The 26,519-nt window shown below is 36.0% G+C and overlaps 1 protein-coding gene across 2 annotated transcripts in view; it reads right to left on the reverse strand.

The window, feature by feature from the left end:
* Positions 1 to 2,049: 2,049 nt before the first annotated feature.
* Positions 2,050 to 26,519, reverse strand: part of LOC126776780 (kinesin-like protein Klp68D) — a 31,980-nt gene continuing 7,510 nt past the window's right edge. For both annotated transcript variants that reach the window (XM_050499538.1, XM_050499537.1), the window contains 9 exons: positions 23,101 to 23,373; positions 18,631 to 18,824; positions 5,363 to 5,527; positions 5,130 to 5,266; positions 4,846 to 5,001; positions 4,446 to 4,767; positions 4,026 to 4,256; positions 3,733 to 3,952; positions 2,050 to 3,648 (listed from right to left, as the gene is read on the reverse strand). In XM_050499538.1, the coding sequence (XP_050355495.1) occupies positions 3,538 to 3,648; positions 3,733 to 3,952; positions 4,026 to 4,256; positions 4,446 to 4,767; positions 4,846 to 5,001; positions 5,130 to 5,266; positions 5,363 to 5,527; positions 18,631 to 18,824; positions 23,101 to 23,373 (1,809 nt within the window). In that variant the 3' untranslated portion in view covers positions 2,050 to 3,537. The remainder of the gene's footprint in view (positions 3,649 to 3,732; positions 3,953 to 4,025; positions 4,257 to 4,445; positions 4,768 to 4,845; positions 5,002 to 5,129; positions 5,267 to 5,362; positions 5,528 to 18,630; positions 18,825 to 23,100; positions 23,374 to 26,519) is intronic.

Below are 26,519 nucleotides of genomic sequence, written 5' to 3' on the forward strand. Positions count from 1 at the left end.
ATTTTTTTTTTTGTTTGGTAGGGCATGTAGTGTAGTATATAAGCAGCTGACACATGGTATTGAGGGCAGTAATAAATTTATCTTCAAACCTTAAACATCTACTTTATTTACCTAGTCCCGTCCTTACACGTTATTACTTTTCGCTGCCGCTCTCTGTTCCCTTGTATGTGAGGAGCGTGTACTACAATATTCTTCGTTACTGTATGTTAAATAACATCAAAAAACATATTTGCAAATTATAATTCTTATGATTTTGATGACACATGTATTTGAAGAAAAAATAGTGTAAATATATATTTGTTAATTTAAAAGACAAAATAAAACCATGTATATAAAGATATAATCTCTGCAAATAAAAAAAAAATTATTATTGGTACACATTTAAGAGAAAAAGTAATATAATAATATAGATTTAAGAGTTAGTATAGTATTTTTTTATTAAATTACTATTGAAAGAGTTAATGCACGAATTTATAATGTAATAAGATTAATTTATTTCTTATTACCACATGTTCATTACGTATTATATACATATTTATATGAAGGCATCTAATTTTCTTGTTCTGGGCCGTATCACACAAGTTGAGCGAGGATACCACTTCACGCCACTACGGTTTTACACGGTTTTACGGTACGACCGTTTTTTCAAGCACCGGGTGCCGGGACTGTGGTAGGATCGTGATGACACTTTCATCGTTTCTGCCAATCAGGATCGGCTCTCTTTAGGACCCTCTGACGCTTTTTAATGGACCATACGGTGTTATAGAAAAATATATATTTTTGCCCTCCACACCTATTTCCTGCGAGCAATCGAGTTGTTGATTTATCGACTTCCTTTCCGGCTTCGCAAACCATGATTTTTCTTACCACCTTTATCGATAGACATCTCCATCGTCTGCTGGTGTCCCAGACCGCTTCACAAATGTATCTTAATATACCTATATTATCATGCATATTTATAAACCAAATTCTGTATTATACTAATTATTATTATTAAAATAACACAAAGCAATTCTTTATTAAATTAAGTTATAAGAGAAATCAAAAGTTCTTATATAGAACAATTATAAAAAATATAAAGTTATAATTAACTATCTTCGCGAATCATGAGATTTCAGATTTTTCATTTTTCAGAATTCAGAATTTTTGCAATATACTAATACTCGTACAAGCAGTTTCGTAAAACATACGCCGCACATGTATAGATCTATAAAGCAATATCTATATTAATGTGAAATTATGAATTAGGTATACACGGTAGCATATAAGTACGATAACATATTTTAGGAATAGGTCATAGTAAGCACTAAAGCATACTAAGCCTTTTTAAGTAATAAAAATGACAACAAAATATAGCAGATGAGAAAATACCCAATGTATTTATAGTCTCTGTCGTAAATCGTAACTCGTAAACGCATCTATATAATTATAATAATATCGATTGTTTAATATCAATAATGTACTCTGACATCGATTTATGTTTGATTTGACAGCTGTCTAAAGTTTTGAACTAATTAACCTGTCTCAACATAAACTGGGTTATAGTTGTTTTTCGTCTTGGAAAATTCAAAATTAATAATAATTGTCCTAATTTCTAAGTATTAGTAATAAATACGGTAATTGATGATGAAGTTAACTTTCGAATTTCCTAACGTCTGTGTGCGTACACATACGTTAGTCGTCGTTTCGGTTTCAGTAGTCGGAGTTTGTTTTATAATGTCAAAGTATATAACAAAAAGTTTATTTAAAAAAATCATGGCCTGCGTTTAAGTATTTTTAAATTGTAATATATTGTTTTTTTATTTTGCTATGGATGTGTTAAATTCAAAAAGTGTAGTTCTTTAGTGCATTGTCCGATTTATTATATCTTGCATATAACGAAAGTTTGTATTAAGGATATTGTTACATTTATTTTTAAATGTAGTTTTTTAATAATTACTATATTAAGTATAACTCTAAAAACTATATAATGCGAAACTTCTTATCACAAAGAATCTTCTGCTTCTGGAGTATGAGTAAACTTTGAAGGTAAAATAAAACAAATTCTAAAATTAAAAATGTTTATTAGTGAGTATAAGCGTGTACGCGGCACAGCTGACTAGCGGTTCCCAAATTACATATCACATGATTCCATTCTTCATAAACACTTTCAATATAAAGCCAATTAATTTTTTATAATATAAAAACATAAATAAACAATGTTCTCTGTTACGTACAATACTAATTGTGTTTTAATACTTTATACATAAAATGGACTAAAATTTAAATAAAACATGAATATCTTTGAGGAGCAACTTTCTTGGTATTCAAAAAGTATTGTGCGAACATAAGTCTACTTATTCTATGTCTATATACTTTTTAAATACCTACAATAAGACAATTATTTACAATATATTTGTATATAAGAATCATTGACTAGAAACCGTGTCTGGAAATAAATATATAATAAATCCAATAATAATTTTTAATAAGTAGAGGAACATGAAACTCGCAACAATGCTTGGAATGGACAGTTTCCATCTTTGGTAACACATTTGAACATAATTGTGAATCATGATTTTAACTCTATTTCAATTGAATCATTGGTTTTCCTGAAGTAAATTTATTTTCACTTTGGATACCAACAATATTTTAAAAGTTTTATGTTTAAATAGTTTATCATAGTAAATCAAAGACAAGGGAGCGACCGGCGCCGGTCCCGGCTCTGGACTGCGGCTACAACTACGAGCTATCTAATATCACTTGCTTCAATCGTACTCGCCGAATGAAGCCAAAAAATAAAATTTACTAAAAACAACAATGGTAAAATATACTCATACAAAACAAATGACAACCTAAATTGACTAAACAGACCGAAATTTCGGATAGAAAACTTGTCGGACAAAAAATACATAATAGTCGGGTGTCCTAGAGATATTTCAACGGTAACACGTGTCTACGGAATCAATAAATTCGTTTAAAGGCGAGTCTGCCGGAAATTAACATAATTGAGATCATTGTCATGTTCTGTCGCGCACTGGAATTTGTGACGATCTGATGACCCTAAGGTAAGTTTAATTACAATGGAGCTATTTACACGTGCGTGTTCTGGTAGGACTATTTATATTAGATACAATATAACACAAGTGAGCGAAGCATGGTAACGAGCCCCGTGGGCGCTCTCGGACTGTATCTAGTACTGCAGTACTGTAGTAGCACACAGTGTGTCGCGTCGCTGACTGACCTGCAGTGTATCGAAGCGTAATAAGCGATTTCACACTCTTTATAAATGTTGCCGTACAAAAGTATCGAAACAACATAATTCAGACTCGTCGTCTTCGACTGCAACACTAACAATCGCCGAAGTTAATCTGGGGTAGGACGTTCCCGTAGGTTCGGACGCCGCCTTGTGAATTATTTATTGGCAAGATACTTGATTTTTGGTTCCTTCCGCCACGGGCGGAGACTCACACGATTAGCTCGCGTTAAAAATCGTTAACTTATAACAATGCAACGTTTCATTATATTTAGTGGACAAAGACCGGACCGGGCGGGCGTCTACCGCACGCCGGCCGTGCCGAGACGCTGATGCGCGGAGGGAGCGCGCGTGCGCCCGGACAGGCGCCGGCCCTCCGCCGCCGATTCCTTCTTAGAGACCACGTCCATGCCCTGCAAGTTATCCGAGAAACGAGACGTTAGACAGAACACGCCGAACCGCTCAGTTTGATTCAGGAAAATATCGAACTCCTGTACCTTGAGTGCGGCGACGGGCGCGCGCGCGGCGGGCGCGGCGGGCGGCGCGGGTGGCGGCGCGGGCGGCACGTAGCGCCGCGCGGTGGGGGGCAGCGGCAGGGGGCGCAGGTCCAGCAGGTTGTGCGCGCGCCGCCGCGGCTCGCTGCTGGCCAGCGCCAGCGCGCACGTGGGGCGTCGCGACCCGCTCGCCACGGGCCGCTCGGTCAGGGGCTCGGCGCCGCTGCAAACCGAACGAGCGCAGTGAGTACTCAAGCGGGGGGAGGGCCGCGCCGGCGCGGGCGGGGAGGCGGTACCTGTGCTCGGGCAGCTCCCAGGCGTCGGCGTCGTCGTTGTAGCGCAGGCGCAGCACGGTGGAGCGGCCGGCCTCGGGCACGAAGCTGTCGGCCACGAGCAGGCGGCGGCGCAGCTCGGCGATGAGCGCGGCCTGCAGCGCCTCGTGCTCGCGGCGCTCGGCGTCGTGCGCCTCGCGCTGCTCCACGGCCTCCTCGCGCAGGCACGCGTACTTCGACAGGCACTTCTTTAATCTGTAACCGGACGCGCGTTCAGGGTCGTCGGAGACGTCATTAAATTGACCGCGCGATAGATAACAGGGAGTATGTGTAGGATATAAATAGAGATAATGAGAAGGACAATAAATGCGTTGCGCGGATCTGAATTAAGTCGGATAAAGGCGAATTTGAGGCAATTAAGTTCAACGTAAAATTAATTTTAACCTTTGCGTTTTATGATCCACCTCCTGCTGGAGTGTGGTGAACGTATTAGTAACTATGGCCGTCGTCTCCTCCTCGAGGTCTATCTTCTGCTGCATCTCGACCTCCCGCTTCTTCCTCTCCGCTATCTCCATGTTCCTCTGCTCCAGTATAATCTGCGTCTCATTGAGGTCGTTGATCAGATCCTTGCCTCCGCCGCCTTGAACCAATCTCTCTTCGAGGGCTTTTATTTGATGTTCAATTTCCTCGGTTTTCGTTTTCTCCTGCTCTATTGTCGATTCCGCCAAGATGTGTTCGTTTTCGATACTCGCCGTCTCTTCTTCCGCTGCAGAACAAAAACTCGTTAGAAGAAACGGTCCGGTAAGTAACGCGGGGCGCGGTGGTGGTGTCGGGCGGTACTCACGCTCGTGCGGCTTCGTGCGCGCTCGGGGCGCCCGCTTGCGGCGCTCCAGCGCGCGTCGCCGCTCGATGAGGGCGCGCAGTCGCTCGATCTCCGCCTGGTACTCGCGCAGCTTGGCGTCCTTCGGGTCCTCGTTGCGCACCGGCTTGTTCTTTATCGCTGTGATTGAGTTACATACTTTGACTCGCGTGCTATCAATGGTACTTAGGATCTGGATTCTAATTTTTCGATTAAAATAAACAAGGGGAAGTGAAGAAGGTAAAAGTCTAGTAGGTTCTGGTTCATACCCTTCGCTCGATGGGCATACCGCAGGGTCGTAATCGTTTCGTCGTAGTTGTAGGAGGCGGGGCCGATGTTCGCAATCATGATCGTCTTGCTGTTACCGCCCAGCGAGTCTTGCAATATTCGAGTTAACTTCGAATCTCTGGAAATATATATATTTTTCATTGGAATTGTATTTCGGACTCAAAAAGTCTGGAAATAATATTATTCGTCTATTTAGTGTTTTGTAGAGCGTCACCTGTAGGGCACGTGCGGGCTGTTCTCTGCGAGCGCGGAGATGACGTTGCCGAGCGAGGAGAGCGCCTGGTTGATGCGCGCCGCCTCCCGCAGGCGCTCGCCGCCCGCGCCCGTCTTGCGCTGGCGCTCGCTGCCGGCCAGGTCCACCAGGTTCAGCTTGCCTACTCTGACAACAGATACATGACGCAAGTTAAATATACATATCATTTAAATATAACAATAAAACGACATGAGCATTGAACGAAATTTATTACAAGAATAAATTTATTTTCGTTTCATTTTATTAGCAATAATAGGAATGCACTTGTGGACATATTTAGAAGACGTCTGAAAATATGTATATGTTAGTGTATGTAATTAAAAAAGGAAAATTGTACACACGTTTTAAACAGTTTCAGTTTTTTTTCTCTGCTACGTAAGAATCCAATTATTGCATATCGAAAAAAGGTACATTTTTATGTTTTTGAGTTAAAACATATTGTCGTCGTGCTATTCCAGCAAAAAGTAACAACGCCGAGGGACAACATTTATTGTGAACCTTGAGCTAAGAAATATAAAAACTAATCTTCAGGAAGTGCGATAAAATATGTAAAAATATTGCCGAAAAACAGTAGTTTGTTAAGTATTACCACCCGCTCACATCGAAACTGGAATGCATGCAGAACACTATTCTACGCTGATGAATTATTCTGCTTTTGTCTTCATCATGGAAGACGAAACGACAAAGTATGAAGACGTGTTTAGTGAAGAGTGAAGAAAGATGTGTTTAGTGTATTACTGTAGAAAAGAGTCCTAAGGTGGCGCGTTAGAGGAGGCAAATAGAGGCAGCAGGAGCTACAATATTTAGAGATATTAAAATTAATGTGGTGTTTACGAAACGCCTTCTATTTGCAAATGTATATGTCAGAATCAATCTTGAATTTATTATATTTTCAACCATCGATGAGCTACTCAGCCATTTACCGGCATATAGAGTCGGTTGGCGTGGTTGGTAGATACTTGCCTTCCACGCCGAAGGTTGTGGGTTCGATTCCCACCTAGGACAGACATTTTTGTGCATGAACATATCTGTTTGTCCTTGCTCTAGGTGTAATTATCTATATAAGTATGTATTTATAAAAGAAAAGTAGTATATGTAGTATATCAGTTGTCTGGTTTCCATAGCACAAGCTTTGTACAAGCTTAATTTGGGATCAGATGGCCGTGTTTGAAAAATGTCCCAGGATATTATATTATTATTATTTACATTTCTCAGCAATCATCTCTCTCTACAGTCTACACATCCTTCAGTACCCGGAAGTGAAAATCGAGGTTGAGACATGATAGCCCCGCGAACTATTTATTATACGTACTTCCTACATATAATATGTAAATAAAATTTAATTTATGCATATAAAAAACTAGCATTTTATCATTGTCATTTTAACATTTTATTTCAAATACAGATATTGAGTTATTTGAACTTCAGATAAAAATACTATAATAAATGCGCAAGTCATTTTTTTAAATAGAATATAGTATTTCTTACACCATCGCCGGTTCACCAGGCGCCAACAATGGGAGCTGAGACGGTATATCCCCTTCTTTTTTTGTGGCTGTAATTACCCACCCTAGCTCATTCACCGCTTAAATTCAGGAGTGGGTGGTATCGAACTAGACACACCTACACAAAGTTCAACACCAAGAACTAATACTAATGTTCTAACATTTACAGATACTTTATTTATCTATAGATAGATTTTTCAGTAAATTAAAAGGACGATTTGTGAAGTTATTTTACGTTAAATTAAAAATGATACCCACATACGCAATTTTATAATAACATGTGAGTGCATTCGCACCTGGTACTCGCGCCATTCGGAGCAGAACGCTATATATTTGTTAACAACATATTAACAAAAACATACCTCTCATTAGAGTGGAACAATTGTTCCATACACAAACTGTGTTCCGGAATTCGTATTTTGTTTTAAATATAGGAACAATATTCGTTGATATAGTATATATGGTTTCCTATTGCACAATAATGACAAAATCACTACGCGAAATTGGTTGTGCAGCTCCGAAAAGTAAATTCTGTAAAGAATTAAATTTTCAAAAGTATTTAAATTTAGATCTAGATTTTAACAATATAATACGTACCCACATAGTTTGATTTTTATACAAAAAATAAAATTATATCCTACAAATCGTTAAGCATTAAAGATATGTCATGCGCATAGTGATACAGTAAATAAATAAAAAATCGACTAGAAACATTTGTAACTAACTCGAAACGAAAACAATATCCCACCAACAATATAAATGTGAAATGAGAGCCAAGTTCAATATATATGCTTGGTTGTTGACTGCAAAGACAAAAGAAGTGATATCTAAATGGGTGCCAAGTTCAATGATCAGTCCTAAAATTTATTTATAACAACATAAAATATCATTTCTTCTTATAACTTAGGATAATATATTGAAGCCTAAGGTCTGACTAGGCGAGTTATTACATTACAAGCACTATAAATAAGTGTTTCTAACAGATTCAATTAATTGAAAAATTATAATAAAATGATAAAAATTTACAAGTTCCTGATTAATTCCTTTTGTATTTACCCCACTACTTATCTGGATGCCAATTTGAACTTTCTACGTCATCTGGAACTGGGTTAGAGTTTTGATCTATACATCAGTCAGTGATAAAAATGGCGATTTTTGTACGTTAATATCTAAATAACCATTTGAGATGTGTTCATGAAATTTGGAGCACATATCTCGCAAGTCTCAATATATGAGCCAAATTTGACATATGTATGTGAAATAGTTTTTGAGTTATGAGGGGGTCAAAAATGCTCGCCAGTTCTGTTAGCTTGTACTTGACTTGACACGCTACTGCGTGTCTAGATTTTAATTACTTTAAAGAAAAGTTTATGTACCATAGATATGCCCTGCTCAACGCGTTGCTTAAAATATAAATAGTTATTTAGATAAATCGCTTGGTTTCCTTTACATTTTGTTTATTTTACACTAGCTGACCCGTGCCCACTTCGTTGGGCGGTAAATATTTTTTCTTGTGATCGATTGGCCGAACATTAATAAAATTGTCGCGCGTATTTAATATTTTAAATTATCTCTTAAACTATGCAACAAAAAACATGCTGAAAAAAAACCGAATTATATCTACAAAAATTTCCTTGGTGATAAAACAATGTATTTTTAAATAAATTGACGTGTTGTATATGAATCAGTCGGATAATAAGATATTTTTTAATACCAGAGCTGACACAAGGGACCGGCTAAAAATCTACAGAATCCTTGTACCAAGCTGTGGCCAGTGTATAATACTATGGGCTAAGGCTTACGCTCGTCTAGAAGATGGTTATGAACTATTGGCTTAACCTGTATTCTAATGTTCCTGTAATGGTATTCACATTATGGTATCCATATTCAAATGTAAAATACCGCCCGTGCCTGTATTTCCTACGGATCGATGACGTTTGTTTTATTGTGTCGTAGGTATAATTTATTAATGGCGACTTCGTCATTGTATTGATCGAACGCCTATTATTTCATAATCCAGGGCCATCACAGCTCTTGTATATGGTCGATGTTAAAACAAAACAACGGTCGACGTTGTCAAAATGTTGTCCTTGTTCTTATTTTTGTAAGCTATGAATATTTAAATTGAATTTATTAACTAATAAATCCAAATATAAGTTAAATATAAAGCTACCTCCGGTAAGGATGTTACCAGGATTCTATAGAGAAGAATCGAAAAAACACTTTGTAATTACTGCTACAGGGTTATTCACAAATGACATTAAATCAACTATGTACTTATATACAATAATAATAAATTTATATATCTTGTATAGAAATCCACTATTTATTATAGATAAAGGTAAATGCTATTCAGCACCTTCGCGAATTGACTATACCAATGTTTTCCGGAATACCTTCAAACAGATTCCAATACGTGGCTTTCGACTTTTAATTCTACGACTATTTAAACTTGGTAGTAAAATGTCTTAGGTAAAATAACAATATGTTCGGTGTTTTCAACTCGGACTAGTTAACTCTAGAAGCCACTAAGTTAGACAATCAAAGCGATGTTCTTTTATACGTGCTGAATCACATCACTGTTTATCCACAAATCAGAATATCCCTTTTTATCTAACAAAATGTGACGATTTAGACATAACATCCATTCTCAACAGTGACTACTCAATACGAAGTATATATCCCGTGTATGTGTAGAGATATAGTACCTAAAGCACAAGTATACGCGCAACTGCACAGGTGCATTCTCAATTTCCTCACTCTTATCATTCGGCGGAGCAGCAATCCCACACGATTTGAAATATTTCAGGTGCAAGACCAACGGCTCCACGTCCGAGCCACACATTACAACACTGCCAACTTCCAAACTCCGTGTAGCTAAGAAGAATGTCCTTTGATTGGCGCGATCCGGGATTGGAACCCAGTATTCATTCATTTTATTCGATGGGTGTTCAAGAAAACATATAACTCTGTATTTTTTCGCTTCGCTTTCTTCATTGAACGAGTTTTGATAGCATATGTAATGTATGCATATGCATAAATAAATACAATTGCATTATTTTTTTATATGCAATCTAATATTTCTTTAATTATATTTAATTATTAATAAGGAATCATTTCTCACTTTCGCATTTATAATATTAGTTATGATTTAAAATACCTAATTAACCTTAAAGTGCATGAAGTTTTATTTTACTAGCTTAAGCACTGATTGTAACATATTATTAGTTAGTAACATTTATATTAAGTTTATTAAATTAACGTACGTTATAAGACGTAGTTTAAACATCTTTACGACGTAGTATTACGTTATGTTATAAGGAAATGTATTAATTTCTTCTTTTTCTAAACTAGGTATAATAATAACAAGTACCTACTTATTAACATGCCATACGGATACTCTCAGTTCCATTAGAAGAATGCTATGAATAATTTTATTTATTTGAGATAGTTATATTATTCTATTTACTACAAATACATTACTTAAGATATAATACAAATGTCGATTCAACCCGGAAACTTCCGCAAATTATTTATTAGAGCCGTGTTAAAAAAAAATTCCTATATCATATACGTATGTTTATTTATTTATCAGTGTGGCAAACTTAACACCTTCATTCAAAGTGGCCTTAAGGCGCGTGTAAGCCAAGTTTAAAATGTGTAATTTGTATATATCATTAAATAAAACAGTGAAGGCTAAAATGTATATTCAACAACAAAAGCGTTGTGGTACATGTACTTTAACTGTTTTATAACTAAAAGCGAATACGCTACAAAATATTTATTCGTATGATTTGAAGCACTAAGATATCATCAATGTGCACGATGATAATGATAATTAATTATGGTCTCGTAGCGCCTACTTTGTATGGCCCCCAATCCCTGGGATCGAATCCTAGCTTGTGGTGTTTCTATCCAGAATTTCTCAGTATCAGTTCAGAGATAAAAAGTCAGTAAGGTTTTCATCGCGTGCCTCAGAATGGAGGACGACCCATTAGTTCTGCGCCTTGTCTCATCCGGTCATGTCGAATTGACGTTCCATCAAGCTGTAAGTGTGCAACCTAAGCCTGCGAATATATTCCTGCACTATAATATCTACTGCGCTGTTGCTTTTCGAGATTGGCGACTCCCTGTCACGAAATTATTGACTTCTAATTGCTTGACATTATCACTTTAGAAGTTCATGATGACGTTGCAAGCTGCAAGGATTAAATTTATTGTCTTTGTTAATATTTATGAAAATATGCATACATTTAAACCTGTTATTGTTTACGCCACGCGTTTATTTTACGCCTCAGCTACCTTTTAACAAACAGTATTTATGAACTTTCGATTATAATTTAACAAGGCTTATTAAAATTCAGCGTTACCGCGTACTAGAAGAATAACTTTACTAATATTTACTAATATATTTTCTGTTGTTTTGGTTTGGTTTCAAACACTAACAAGAATTGGCGGTAGAACATGTTATTATTATCGTTTATTCTTTTACGATTTGGAGGATGAGTGAGCCAGTGGAGCTAGACGTACATTGGATATAATATCAAGTTTGGTGGCGCATTCACGTTGTAAGGGATGGTTGACATTTCTTATAGTGATAATGTCCGGTGGGCGGTGGTGTCATCTGGAGACCTTTTTACAATTCTTCCTATATATTTTAAATAAATAATATTTTAATCTATATCTCACTAGTATATGATGAAATTTAATTCTAGTTGACATTTCTAATATTCGTAAGACTATAATTTTTTTTTTTTCGATATAACTAAAGTTTTATAATATATCAATTAATATTTATTTATGAGGCTACTGAATTGTCAGACATAATATCCTTTATATTTTACGGACCATTAGTATAATATAACAATAAATTTAACGAAACGTGAGTCAGTACGGATCAGGTGCAGCGAAGCCGGGAAGTGTTAGTTATGTCACAGCACGGGTAACGTAGTGGGTGCGAACTCGCACGCGCGCGCTGACGGTCATTGAAGCTTCAAGTCCCACGCAATTTATATACAAGCCCATGAAACTCATCGCTTTCGTTCACGTGGTGCGGTGTGCGGACTCGCCCTTGTCTATTGCAAAGGTCGCTTGAGTACATACGCAGTATCTGTAAGACGAAGAGACGTTCGAAATTCTGATTCTGATACCTACTGCGTTAATTATTTTTTTGAAGTACATATTTAGAAGTTTACATCATCGCCAGTACTTCGCTTTATTAGTACGGCGATATTTTGTTATATGTGCATAAGGGATCTTATTTCCATTTAAATCACAGAAAAAAATTAACTATCTAAGACACTGAAAAATAATAATGGTTTAATTTAATTACCGCAAAGAAAGCGTTATGTAGGTATATCATTATTATTATGAATACATTGAAATTTTAACTTACATTAATAATAATTAAGCAATTCCGATCCTACAAATTATTTTATAAAATCAATTCTATCTATGTTATAATAGGTAAGATTTTTATATCTTTCGTATCGAATATATAATAAAAACTGAATAAGGAGGCATTACGTAATTGTATATAATTAGGTGAAACCTACATCATAAATCTCATCTATATCGGTATTTGTTAACAAGCTTCCTGACTTTGACTGCCTCGTTGGTCTAGTTGCTAGATGTAAGAGTTGCTGTCCGCAGACCCGGAGGTCCTGGGTTCAAATCCCTGGTAGGGCCAATAAAAAGTTATTTTTTCTAGCAAAAATTTCCAATAACAGCCCGGAGTCTGGAAGTGTGTACACTCCCGTGCCTTGGAAAGCACGTAAAGCCGTTGGTCCTACGCCTGAACTCTTTCCCCTCGTGTCAGATTGCCGTCCTAGAGAGTGCACTGTGTTTGCGCACACACTTGTGCACTATAATATGTCCTGCGCAGTTGGCCAATCTCTCTTGAGATTGGCCGCAGTGGCCGAAATCGGTCTGAAGAACTATTATTATTATTTGTTAAAAAAAACTTTATATACATTTATGTATTAAATAACAATTCATTACATCATTCGTAAATAAAGAACAAAAATATCGCGAAACAAATAAATAATCACACCTTTCTATCGATTCAATAATTGTTCTTATCTGACGACCTTAAGATAACTACGCCGTATAAGTAGGGACCCTGCGATAGTACGAATAGTATCGCAAATAATAATTGTTATCAAAGGCTTACGGTAGTAAATGTTAATAATATCGATGGATGGTACAATATCACAGGATTAGTGCGCATAACAAGTCGATAAAAATATGACATTGAAAATTCTAAAATTGATTCAAATTCTTTGACAAAGAGACGAGAATTTAAAGCAATAGTAGTAATAAAATGTTCATAATGAATCAAGAATAATACAAACTTTCTTCGTTCGTATTTATTTTGTTTGTGCGACGTGAATCCGGCGCTCTGCCGCGCGTTGCGCACCGCTCGGCAATGCATACAAATATGCGAATACATATATAGCTTTTTAATTTATTTTATTGCTGTTCGAAAATATCAAGACTATTTAAATAATATAAATGAGATTTAAATCTTATCAAAGTTCGATTGAAAATATTCTAGAAATATGTTCCTTTGAAGCACTGCGGCTGAATAGTAAAAGGCTTCATGAAAAACGTCAGCCTTCACGCTCGACCGACCTTCCTGATTGCACCTGAAAAACCGCGCCAAAGACTTTCCAAGCCACGGATCATTGGCCCTCGCCCAGTGCCAACACAACAACCCATACTGACACACTGACACAGATATTGCACACACACGCGACCTTAAAATACCGTATAAAACTGCACTAACAAAATACCTTAAAGCTGCGCGACCTCGAACCCTTTTGACAAAATAAATAAAAAATTCTAAAGCGAGCGCAAAATGTTTGACGTTGTAAGAGCAAATAATGTTCTTATGGGTTATTTGCATCTTTGCTTAAGCAATGCTTATTCGATATTTGTTCTAAAGTAAAGGCAATAATTAACAACAAAGTACCTACAAGTTCTGTTTAATGAACGTTTATTTACTTTATTTAGTTTATTTTTTATTACGATTCGCTATAGCCATCTAATGTGTACATCACGTTATAATATTACTTGCTTATATATTAATAATCTTGATTTCGTACCGTAGATCTCGACGTAGATGCGGTACACTTAATGCCATAAGCAAACGAAATGTACAGGTAATTACATAATTGTTGTCTTTTAAGAGAGTAGAAAGAATCCAATATTGAAACCGTAACAAACGAGTCGCAGCGTCGTCGTCGGCAGCGTCTGATTGTCAGTTGGAAGGTCGACCGAACGATTGACCGAGCTCTATTTACCTGTTCAACCTGCAAAAAGTTTCGGAAGGTTTTGTCCTCTCGATCAAACTAGGGTGTATTTTTCAACATATTTATAACATATTTTTTCATTTAGATTGATGTTGGATTTATTATAAGATTTATATCAGAATACTAAGTTTCCTGCTAATATATTATCATATAAGCTCTTCATTGTAATAACAAACATTGCCAACACAGTACACAAGTGTATATATTTACTAAATAGGGATCCGCTAAGTAAGGGTAAATAATAATTAATAATATATAAATGAACATTCTTCGATAATGAAAGAAGAATTATACAACAAGCAAAACACAAGGAACCTTAATTATATCTATGAATGCATCTCAGATATAATATCTCAAGCCGACAGAGCGACGAGAGCCGTGCGCAGGGAATTACTACCAGTGAGTTACGAGTATGTTATTTCAGACGTAGGCTGAAGTAGACGTCCACGAACAGGTTATAGGGTTAAAGGGGTCAAGGGCAAGATAAGTTATAATATTTCTTATTATATTCTTTACTCAGGTCAAGTACCCACGTACTTTAACTTGACTTTACAGCAGACTCAGTATAGTGTTACATCAATCTGAAAAACATCGTTCAGCACCTGGCGAACGTTCGAATCCATACATCCCATAGAGTGAGACCGGCTATAAATTTATTAATTCATTAAATCAGAGCAGTCGTGTTTTTGAAGGAATTCATTAAATTTTTTAGCAACTTCCACTACGTTAGAGCATAAAATATTTTTTACTAAAAGTAAACATTACTTTGTTGTTTTACGACAAATACATTTTAATTTTGACGATATTTGATCTGCGTCGCACATAAAAAAAATAAAAAAAAAAACAATTTATGTTCAATACGTTGAACTATTAATAATCTTGTCACTTCTTAATGTTCAATGACTAACGCAAAGAGCGCGGGATGATTTAATTTAAAGTACAAGCTTCGCAAAGATTACTAAAACAAAAACGCCCCACGCCCAACTATGCACATGCGAATAACATTTACTCGTAGATACTTGAAATGTTTCAAATCAAAACGACAGCTAGAACTAGATTAAAACTGATTTCCTATATTTGTTTACGTACATACGTCATCGTCATAAAATATGTGTTATTGACAATATGTGTTATTCACAAACTAAATGGACAGCCATTGTTTATTTTCACTCGACATTGATTTATATCAACAATTATAGTACTTATTATGGTGGTGCCTGTACTTTACCCGGTCCAGAAGTCATCATCATCGAACCAGCTGTCCGTCCAAGGATTCATTTCAATGTTCGAATAGCAACAAATACACGTGAAACATAACACAACTAACACAACTGTCACAATGTAGATACGTTCCTCAAGAGCGAAGGTCGCTGCAGTATTGGCGAGTCCCGAAGGCGCCGAGGCTGCGTCACCACTCGAGGGAGTACGCCCACCGCCTCTTAGCTCAACTAGCATCGCAGACGATGACTCTACCTTATTATAAATTTAATGAACGAATTCAATTACATGGAATCGTTGAATTCATGCAGATAAAACAATATGCTGCGGAGTCTTTTTGCGGAGTCAAATCTACGAAGAGGATACATATTAGGTGGACCGATGAGTGCGAGAGCGAGACACGTAATCAATTGCGCAAGCCATCTAGGGTACATGGTTTCTGAGTAAAGATCGTGGATTCGTGAAACTACTAATCTTGAAAGTGATGCATTTTAGACGCGTTACACTCTGTCTTCTCCCTCTTAAAAAATATCATTATATACAAAACTACGAGAATTATGTAAACTGTTGCTAATAGTAAATATTTATAGAAAATTATTGTTCTTTACCTCAAAATGTTGCAATAATTGCGATTATTGTTAAAAACGAAATGAAGAGAGTATGAAAAAATATCAGTTAAAAATATAACTAATATATAACATTATAAATAAGAAAGTTTGTGTGGGTTGATAATATTGTTACTATCACGCTCGAACGACTGCCCGGCTTCTAATCAAAATGCTTTAACAAAATGGAAACAAGACAAATTAAAGAAAAAAACAAATATAATCAATTCATCTAAATAACTTTAAAAAAAGAAACTTCAAATTGTATTAATACTTAAAATTACTTAATACAAATAATCTTTCCTAAATTATAAAACTACAACCTACGACTGGAAGAGGCTAAAAAGTGCGTTATCTAAGAGAGTCCTGCGATATCGACGTTTTTTTTTTTAATTTATTAATAACCTAAAATTACCTTAACCCTAGTTATATAGTTGAAAAATTAACTCTCTTTGCTTTAATTTAATTATTGAAATCGAGTATCCTCGTTCGGTACCGAAACAAAAATGTAGCGTCTCCACGACTCGCTGCATATTATAAAACAAAGTCTCACCGCCGCGACTGTTATGTGTTTCTGTACGCAATAAACTCAAAAAACACTGAACAGATTTTCGTACGGTTTCCACCAATTGATAGTAATTTATAAGGAAGTTTTAGGTGTATACTTAGTAAAAGATTTTGTGTTAATTGGCCGAAATATGGCGATGATTGTTAAAGATTGTCCTTATAACTGTCATTATAAACGTTCCATGTAGACCCTTATCGTCCCGTGCGAGCACGGATATATCTGTGCATGTGACTTCACACTCAGAACATTTGACATATATTTTTTAATTGGTTGGCGTTTATTGGCCTCGTTCGATCTAATAAGTATGTCGTCACATAGCTATGACGCGGGTTCTAAGTCGAAGAATACCTTATTTGTCCAAACATGATACGTACTTTAGGAGCCTCAAGGGAACGGGTGATATCGGCTGCTGAAGTCATAACATAAATAATAGTACTTCAAATAATTTTATTCCGCCATTTAATTTAATTTAAGTTATATTTTCTTATATATGCAGTCTGGCATTTGGGATACCCTATGGTTGATGGTCACCGCCATCCATAGATATTGGTGCTGTAAGAAACATTAACCATCCCTTACATCGTCAAGCAACCTTGGGAATTAAGATGTTATATACTTTGTAACTCCAGGCAGTTACACTGGCTCACTCGCCTTTTAAACTGGAACACAAGACTAAGTCTTGGTTTTTGATTGTAGAATATGTGATGAGGGGGTGGAATCCACGTATATCTATAAGTTACTACTGCTTCTAGAGGAATAAGGCAGTTTTTTCGGTCTGTTAAATAAGACGGCTCCGAGTTTTAAGCGAAAGATACTTTTTACACCATATAAGATACTTCCTTGCGTCTCACGTGATAAAATAACACACGCACACATACGTATATATATAATGAGTTAAATTAACTTTTACTTATTTTATTTAAACATTATGTTGCATAATGCAAAGCACATACAACTAAGCCTGTTGCTGCAAGCTGAAAAGCATCCTATTGAAAAGATATTATTGCAAGAGGCTCTCCTTTAGAAGACGCATGAGCTAATTTAAATGATAAAAGACAAGGGACATTGAACTCTTCGCGCACGCAGCACCAGTGATACGTTAAACATCATAACAATCTGATTGGTATGAACCGATATTTTATGAGAATGAAAATCCTTTTATCTACTGCTTTTAGGCGTAGTGCTTGAGTTTACATAATAGTGATATTAATGGTAGAATATGAGCTCGCCCAATATATTATAATTTCTATAGAAAAGGTTTTTCTGAGATGGATAGAAAGAGTTACGATTATAAAGTCTACAGTTATTTCATAACAATACCAAAGGATCAATTATTTATTGATTGATTTTCTGACCAATTAAAGGTATAATATTAGATATCGCCCGAACACGAGGTCATGCTGCCTTTGTGTTGTGAAAAAACGTATTAGGTTTAAAAATTTAAACCAAAAAAAGCCACGATAATAGTCGGTCATAATGATTGTTTCCGTTGCGTTGAGTGTTAGTTCTATTTATATGATATTTTAGTAAAAAGGACAAAGATACTTTCATTATTCAACATGAGTAACGAGTAAAACAAAGAGTCAGTGGCGGCAACGGTCGAGTGAGTAACATCGACGCGACGCGCGTCGCGGCGGCAATTACTTAGCCGGTAACGCACACGGGCTCGGCGGCCTGCGCTCTGCATTCAGCCATTTCATCGAAATTAGTAGAACCTTCTCGCTTGAACAATAGACAAAACGATCTTCTATGTAAATATGCGACTTTGCAACCGCCTCCTATACTTATTGACTGGGAAGCGGTAAAACTAATAATAATAATTAAATAATTATATCATTCACGGAGACATCAAATTTATTAGCGAGTTGAACGATTCCATGAATACATTGCTTACAACGGACCTTACGGCGCTAATGTTATATTTAATTTTGAATCGTTATATAGTTTAATAAGTTTGTAGCCATTGAAATTGATCATAAAATCGGTTTTAAAGACGACAGAGCCGGTAGAGGCGACTCACCGAATACGGTTGGTGGTGCGATGCGCCGTCTCGACGGTGACGAGGAAGACGGCGTGGCTGCGCGAGGAGTGCTCGTTCATGTCGGTGCGTCCGGAGGCGCGGTTGCGGTTGCCGGCGCGCATCGTCCGCACCATCTCCGCCGCGGACTTGCACACCACCGACGTCATCTCGGGGATGTAGAAACCATTCAACTCCTGCGTGTCAATATTTACAGCGTTACTATTGTATTTCTTCGTATCGCTAACGTATCGCTGACGTCTAACGAAGCGTTATCGATACTTTTCAATTAATGTGGCAGGAGGTTAAATATTATCTCCGTCATATTAATCTAGACAAAGTGCTTTAAGATATTATATAATATTGATTTTAATGCTTAACGACAAATACATAGTAATATAATAGTATTGTTTGTAACGATTCTAATGCATCATATTTATGGCCAATATAATCAGCAATGATTATTCGCAGGCTCGTTCGAGACGTTGCATCCGACTAGTTAATTATAACATCACGTTGCAGTCTTACATTTGTTTACCTACTTGTCGACCTATTATTAGAATAAATGTTTATTTATAAACGAACTACACGGAAAGTTTTTCTTTAGACAACCAACCAAGAAAATGTTGCTTTATATAATTTCTTTTTATTTCCTACGTTTAAAGGACCTTCAAGGACCCACAAAACTACCAGTAGATTGAGGCCTCGGTCGTGTCCACCTACGTCTTTATTATGTCAACATACAGCGACTTGTAACTTTACTACATAGTACTTACTTCAAATAATAAAACGACCGGACGTGTAATGATTTGTGCTACAACGTGTTACCTTGATCTTAAGCATTGCTTTGTCTTCATTCGTACACAGGTATAAAACTAAGCAATGTCCGACCTCATAAAATAGTTATTCTAGATAAAATTGCGTAAACAACCGCAACTGTAAAATTGATGTAACGTGTTGTATTAATTTTTACACAATCGCTCGGCCTGCGCGCATCCGCGACAACACACGCGTTCACAAGGCTACCTGCGTTGGCCCAAACATTACTTCATTGTACTCCGTCATTATCAGCAGTACGAACCACTTGATATAAATAATATCTCAGTACATAAATCAGTTCAATGTACGAGTGACGCATTACCGCGGGCGCGGGTGATTGTATCTCATGTATAATGCAGTAAATGAAAAGCGAAGATTGGCGTCTAATTAATTTTAGCTGAATTACGCTTTCGTTAGCACCACACGCGTCGTTTCGCTCGTACGAGATAATTGCGACATTACAGACATATGCTACTGTTCGCTGTAATGTTCTACTAGAGATACGGTATTCATCAATTATATATATAGGTAATTCACCTTTATAACTATTACTAGGCGAGACGGTGTCTGACGTGACCAAAAACGAGTCAAAAGTTCCATAGAGATATAGACCATTATGTCTTGCACATTTATAATGCGTTAAAGGCAACCAGCTAGCAAAAGGCACGTGATGAAGTTGATAGAAGAGCCGAAGTTAACACTAGTATTTATCGCGTAAAAATAAAAACAGCAATCTAAATAACAGTACCTGCGAATGAGGCTTCACCTTGATTTCTCGTTTTATTTAATTTTACTTTTTAAATCATTCAATTAGCACTTTTAATTTAATTACCGTCAGAAACGGATTTCAGCGTCGAAAGATCGTTGAAGGTCATTATCACTTCTACCGGTTGCGAACATTACCAAACTATAATTAAAGCAAAGCTTCTAGCAAATTATCTAAATCGACCTTAACAATGGACAATACCAAAATGATCAATTTACGATATTTCCATTTATTGGTTTCAAGAAAAAATGCTTTTATTAAATTTCTTGTTATCATCAACTCATCTCGTAACCAAAATAAACGGTTTATATTTACGAAGCGAGAATCGGATAGTTTTCATCATAAAAAATTATCTGTAATCCGTCTCATTGAAACGTATTAGTAGTCAGTTAATGCGGTTTTACGTCGAACGCAACACAAATGAGATAAAAATAAAGTACAATGTCGTTCACGCGCGGAAATTATCGGAAGGACTGAAAGCGCTGTAGGACAAAACGTTATGTCTTATATTTATCGTAAACTTTACACAAACTAAGTTCGCTTATGAATGAATCGAAGCATATTGTTTGTAAATTAATTCATAATTCGTATCCAAATTTGAATCACAATCGAGTTTCGTCTTGGATCGAGGCCAGAGCCGAGCATTCCAATTAGCGAATTCAATCGGAATACACTAGGAAAACTCGCGAACGGAGAACGTATCTCTTGAAACTATTATCATCGATATCGACTCGTTATCAATGCATTATGGGCAGATAAGGCGCCGCGTCTAATGAATAATTGACGACATTTCATGCAATCGCTCCATAACATTAACAAATCATTATAATAACTATTCTCACATTGCCATCTCTTAAGTGGTAACGTCTTTAGTTAACGATAGCAACTAATTAAATGTTAATTAACGAAAATATACAAATCCCATGTATTGATAAATTCTTTTAGAATAGACCCTGGGTAGATTTTTGCGCCCCAGTCACCAAGATACTTAGATACTTCTTCCAGGCTCTAGACACCATGGCATAAATTATTTTAAAATTTCCTGACACCTTATACTGGTACCAGTAACGTAAAAATATTTTAATAATAGAAAAATTAATCGTTAATATTAAAAAATATAAATACATTTTAGACCTAAGTGATATAGTCACAAAGTAAAAGATGGTGAATTACTACAACAACTATTGTGAGCTCTTTAGTGAAAAAAAACGAAAGTAAAAGAATTTTGACGATATTCCCGACTATTACATTTTTGAACAATCTTATTTCTTGGCAAAGTACCAAACTTTGCTTCGTTGCTATTTCAAAATAAACAATTACTCAACTACACTTGAAAATATAAATATCAAATATTACGTGTTTGGAAGACAAGAAGTCAACAATTTGCAAATAATGTTCTCACAAAAATATTATGTCACACTTCGCAAGGCACTTGTAGTTGCTGTAAGGTTTCCGCAAATATAAATCCCGCTTCGGCGTGCGGAGGGCAGGTTGCGTCACTGTTGACTGTTGACAGTCACTAGGAACTGGTTATCAACAGTGTTGTATGTTTAGTGTTTATTTAGTCAAGTTTACGGTCCCACTTAGCGCTGATATAACAAGCAATTAGATCTTCAGTCAGTCATGAACTTCCGTCTTGCTCTACATAATGTTCCATATTATTTTACGTTAAGTGGCGAATTTGTTAAGTGTGTTTGTGGTAACCAAGTGAGATTCTACATGGACTAACAAAAAAAGGTCACAGTATTAATGAAAATATATGCTTTAGATTCTTCAAAACTGTACTAATACCTGACAAAAATGAATTTAAAAAAAGAAAACAACCTTTCTTATCTAAATGATAGTTTCGCTATTTCTGGGTAGTAATGGCATAAGGTAGTGGACTTAGTTAGTAGGACTTAAGAAAAGTGCTCATGTTGTATGTAAAAGTAATTCATTGTATTGTATACATTACCCGAACCACAACTATTCATAATTTTCGACACGACGCTCAACACACATCTGGACTCCGCGATAATACTCTCATTGCCACATCACCGTGTTACAACATTGTTTTCTGATTCCAAATGTTTATTATCTATTCGCAGTTAAATGCCATAACAAACGGAAACACAATAATAATTTCTTGAAAGCAATTGAAACAAGGCAAATTGAAGAGCTATGGCGCCATTAATTTAAATATATTCAAAATCTCGTTGATTACAATACCACTAATGTTGCGTCTTCAAACCAAATCAAATTATTAAAATAGACTGTTACGTAATCGTATTTTTGATCGAGCCGTACCGCTGTAACTGGTTCGGATAGTGCAAATAGTTATTAGATACATATTTTTTTTATAAAAATATATACATATGCAAATTGCATACAACTAGTTATAGGTATTATAAAAGCGTTTTGGTTGTGGTTTAATATTAGCTTGACTTTTCGATATTACTTGTAATTTCGTATCCCATCAAAAACTTAAATGTGAAATTAGAGCTATGTTCAATATAATGATATATATGCCTTGGTTGTTGATTTCAACGACAAAAGAAGTGAGATCTAAATGGGTGTCAAATTCAATGGTCAGTCCTGAAAATTATTTATAACATCATAATATTTTTATAACAACTTAAAATATCATTTCTTCTTATAACTTAGGATAATATATTAAGTACCTACTAAAACAGTCATGGAAGAGCCCTATGTTCGATGGCTAGTTTCTACCAGCAAACCAAATTTTCAGAAGAATAAAATAAGAACTTACAGCTTTAAAACTTGCGACGGCTATAATATAATTCGTATATGAAAACTAGCCAAGTCTATGGCTTACCTTAGGCTTAGGTACCACTGTCTACGTCATAAGTGGTTGAAAGAAACACTACTTAATCTATATATATACTGACCTGCCCTCTTATAGTAAGCTTCTTGCAATCTTTTGCCAAGAGATCTCTGACATCCTCAAGATATAACTCCACGTAGGAGCAGGAGACTAGGTGCGTGATGTCGGGTGAAGCGTTGTTCTCGATGTGCGCCCAGATGTGTCTGAAGGCTCTTGGGATAATCCCCTCGTGGTCGGCCGTGCCCTCCATTGTGTGTGTCTTGCCTGTGCCTGTCTGCCCGTAAGCGAACACGCACCCGTTGAAACCATCCAGGACGGACGCCACCAGCGGTCGAACCTGAGCAGAGATTTTTTTTTCTTTTTATTATAATTACTATCACCATTTTCAAACTAAACAAATTAGCTAATCCGACTTTGACTATACTCACATACATAATATTATTAGAGTTTAAATTGAACCTGATACGGAATGTGCTGTAATAAAGTAATCGAGTACAATGTTTAACATTCAGGCCGACAACTGATCTCAGTTGTCTGAATAAATATTATAGTTGATCCGAGAGTATTCAGCACATTCATTTCTTAGCGAATGCATTCCATAGCTTAACACCTATACTCATTTATTAAATAGCTCTGCATTATAAATATTTTTATTTCACATTTATTTAATTTATAATTAAATAATCATACTAGACTATACTTACTTATTGTAAATAATAAATAATATGAAACGCGTTTTTTCTTAAATTATTTCATAAATATACTCCATATTATATTTACAACTAAACATCTTGCAACATTTATAAGCAATGGCTCTTGCTTTTATGAGATAAAAGCGGAGGCTCGCAAAAATAGACATCGATCAAATTTTATAATGTCAGAGTTTCGAATAAATCAAGAGCGGAATGTGAACATTATTGGTACGAAGTTAAGATAATAATAACAAGTTATTTATTCCACCCCTAAATTTTTATAAGGAATGCTGTACGAACTGCTAACATTCCGTAATAATTAGAAGAGGTTTCTCTCTTCAAGCGGACAGATCTCCGATTCAATTGCGAATTTTTAACCTTCAACAACAGTTTGGATTTTAAATATAAATCTAGATCAAATGTACTGAAGCGTGGTGAGGTATTGTTGGAACAGTATGAATTCGGGTGATTGTGTAAACTGACGTAAGTATAAGCTTTGTATGTTCGCGTATTTCGGTAGCCTTGACTGGTATCGGATATACGACGCGTGCTCGACTCGAATCTGCTTGTAGCGGCGCAGGCGCATGCGTAATTCGCAACAATGAATCGTTTATGAACAAAAGGTAATTTTATGTAATAAACATATTTTTCCTTAAGTTCACTTTTTAGTAGAAACATGCACAACAGCCGGTCATGAGTCATAGATACGAGTATGTACCCGCAGGTACAACGGTAGCGAAGCAAGAGCGTCGGTTCCGATAGTGAAGCAAAACATATGTACCGCGATTATCCTGAAACTGTAATACGAGTAAGCCGCTATGATTCATTTGTACCATGTGCTGACTTACTTCAAGTGAAATTGTACGTAATGAAATTACACGCATACAAAAATAATAATAATATATTTCATACTATAAAGTTTACTTTTTAATACCAATGTTAAAACACTCATGAAACATTCTGTTTACAGATTTCATAGAGGAGATAAATCGTTCTTAATAGCGAGCCATGGCTGTCTGACCTCTTCAACTTTATGGTGATGCACCATTAAAATTAAAAAGTTATAAATTTAGTTTTTATTTCTAGTAATATTATTCTAATATCTATATTTATATAAAAAAGCTGAACTGTTATAACTGAGCTGTTATATAGTTAGTATATATTGCTGAACGCACTTTACCTAAGTGAAACCTTGAAAAATAACATAGATTCCGATTTGAATATAATTTTTGTATTAGTTTGTTTTTTAACTTGATGTTCACGCTAACGCTAACACTTAGCTTCAAACAATTCAGCAATTTTTATTTGTATTTAGTGAATGAACTCATCGCGTGTACTCAACACAAATGTCTAAATCCAACAGCGTCAATAAATAAACTTATTACAGAACTTATTTCGATAACCATTTATTGTCATTCCGTTTTGAAGGTGTTTGCCATATGGCTTTATCGCCCACCCTCGTGATTCAGAAGTACGAAAAACTACAGGCCTTCAACATTGTCAATGTTCGCTATTGAACATTAAGGCGGACATGTTTTTTTATGTTAACTCGCGTAGGACGCAATTTAGTGCTGCTGCGTCATTATCTCACAAAACTGCAGCCATCTTGCTCTTTATTCGAAAATTATATTTAAAATTAAATGTTACATTCATAATAAAATAATACGTTGCATCTAAATATGGATACTGATGAGCTGTGCAGAGAGCATTTTAGGAATATGCATATTTTATATATCGATGAAATTTTGATAAATTTTATAAAGGCACAAATAGACAGGAAGTTAAATATGTAATATATGAAATGGTTTTGTTTAGTTAAATACATAATTTATATTCAAATCGGACTCTATGTTATTTCTCAAGGTACCTAAGTGCGTTCAACGGTATATACTAACTGTTCAGCTTTTTTATACAAATATAGATGAATATATATATTAGAATAATATTACTAGAAATAAAAACTAAATCGATAACTTTTTAATTTTAATTGTGCATCGCCATAAAGTTGAAGAGGTCAGACAGCCATGGCTCTCTATTAAGAACGATTTAATATTAAATGGCTTTGTTTAGTTAATTGCAGTTCGGGCAAGATAATCTCAAATGACGTCATAATTGTGACTGACCTTTCCACAAAAATAAAGCAGCAATTTTCATAATTAATACAACAGGTGTGACCTCGCGTGCATATCAATGTGTACGTTATAGTTGGTACTATATTACAGAAATCATGATCATTACATAGGATTTGATTTAAATTTACATTATTAACTTAGTCAAATTATTATTTAGTCAAATTTTAAAATAGTCCCTCCCGATTCCCACCCGACGCAAAGCTGCCCATAATGCAGGCCGCATTTCCGCGTTGTATGGCAATGTACAACCTTTGTGCCAAGTGTGACCCGGAGCGACTGTCAAATCCCCTCTCTCTAAGGCGACAGTCAATTTCCCTTATTAAACTGAGGGCATCCGACCCCAACATCCCGACGTCTCAACCGCTAGTGGCACAAATAAAACCGCTAATGGTAACCGCTAGCGGTACTTAGTTAATGTTACATTTAAAACTACGCAGTTCAGATGCCTCGAATAAAACTTTTCAGGTAAAAAAGCGACGCGGAACTAAACGCAGAATGGGAGATAGTATAGTGATGCCGCGCGCCAAATATCACTTGAAAATGAATGTGTCGCGCACGTGAACGTATAATGTTATCTAAAATAGAATCCCGGACTGACCAGATCACGCCAATCAAACTTGCTTTTTACGTTTCTTTATATATTGTGTTCTTCTTTTTTA

The sequence above is a fragment of the Nymphalis io genome, chromosome 21 (genome assembly GCF_905147045.1).
Source record: "Nymphalis io chromosome 21, ilAglIoxx1.1, whole genome shotgun sequence".
Lineage (NCBI taxonomy): Eukaryota > Metazoa > Arthropoda > Insecta > Lepidoptera > Nymphalidae > Nymphalis > Nymphalis io.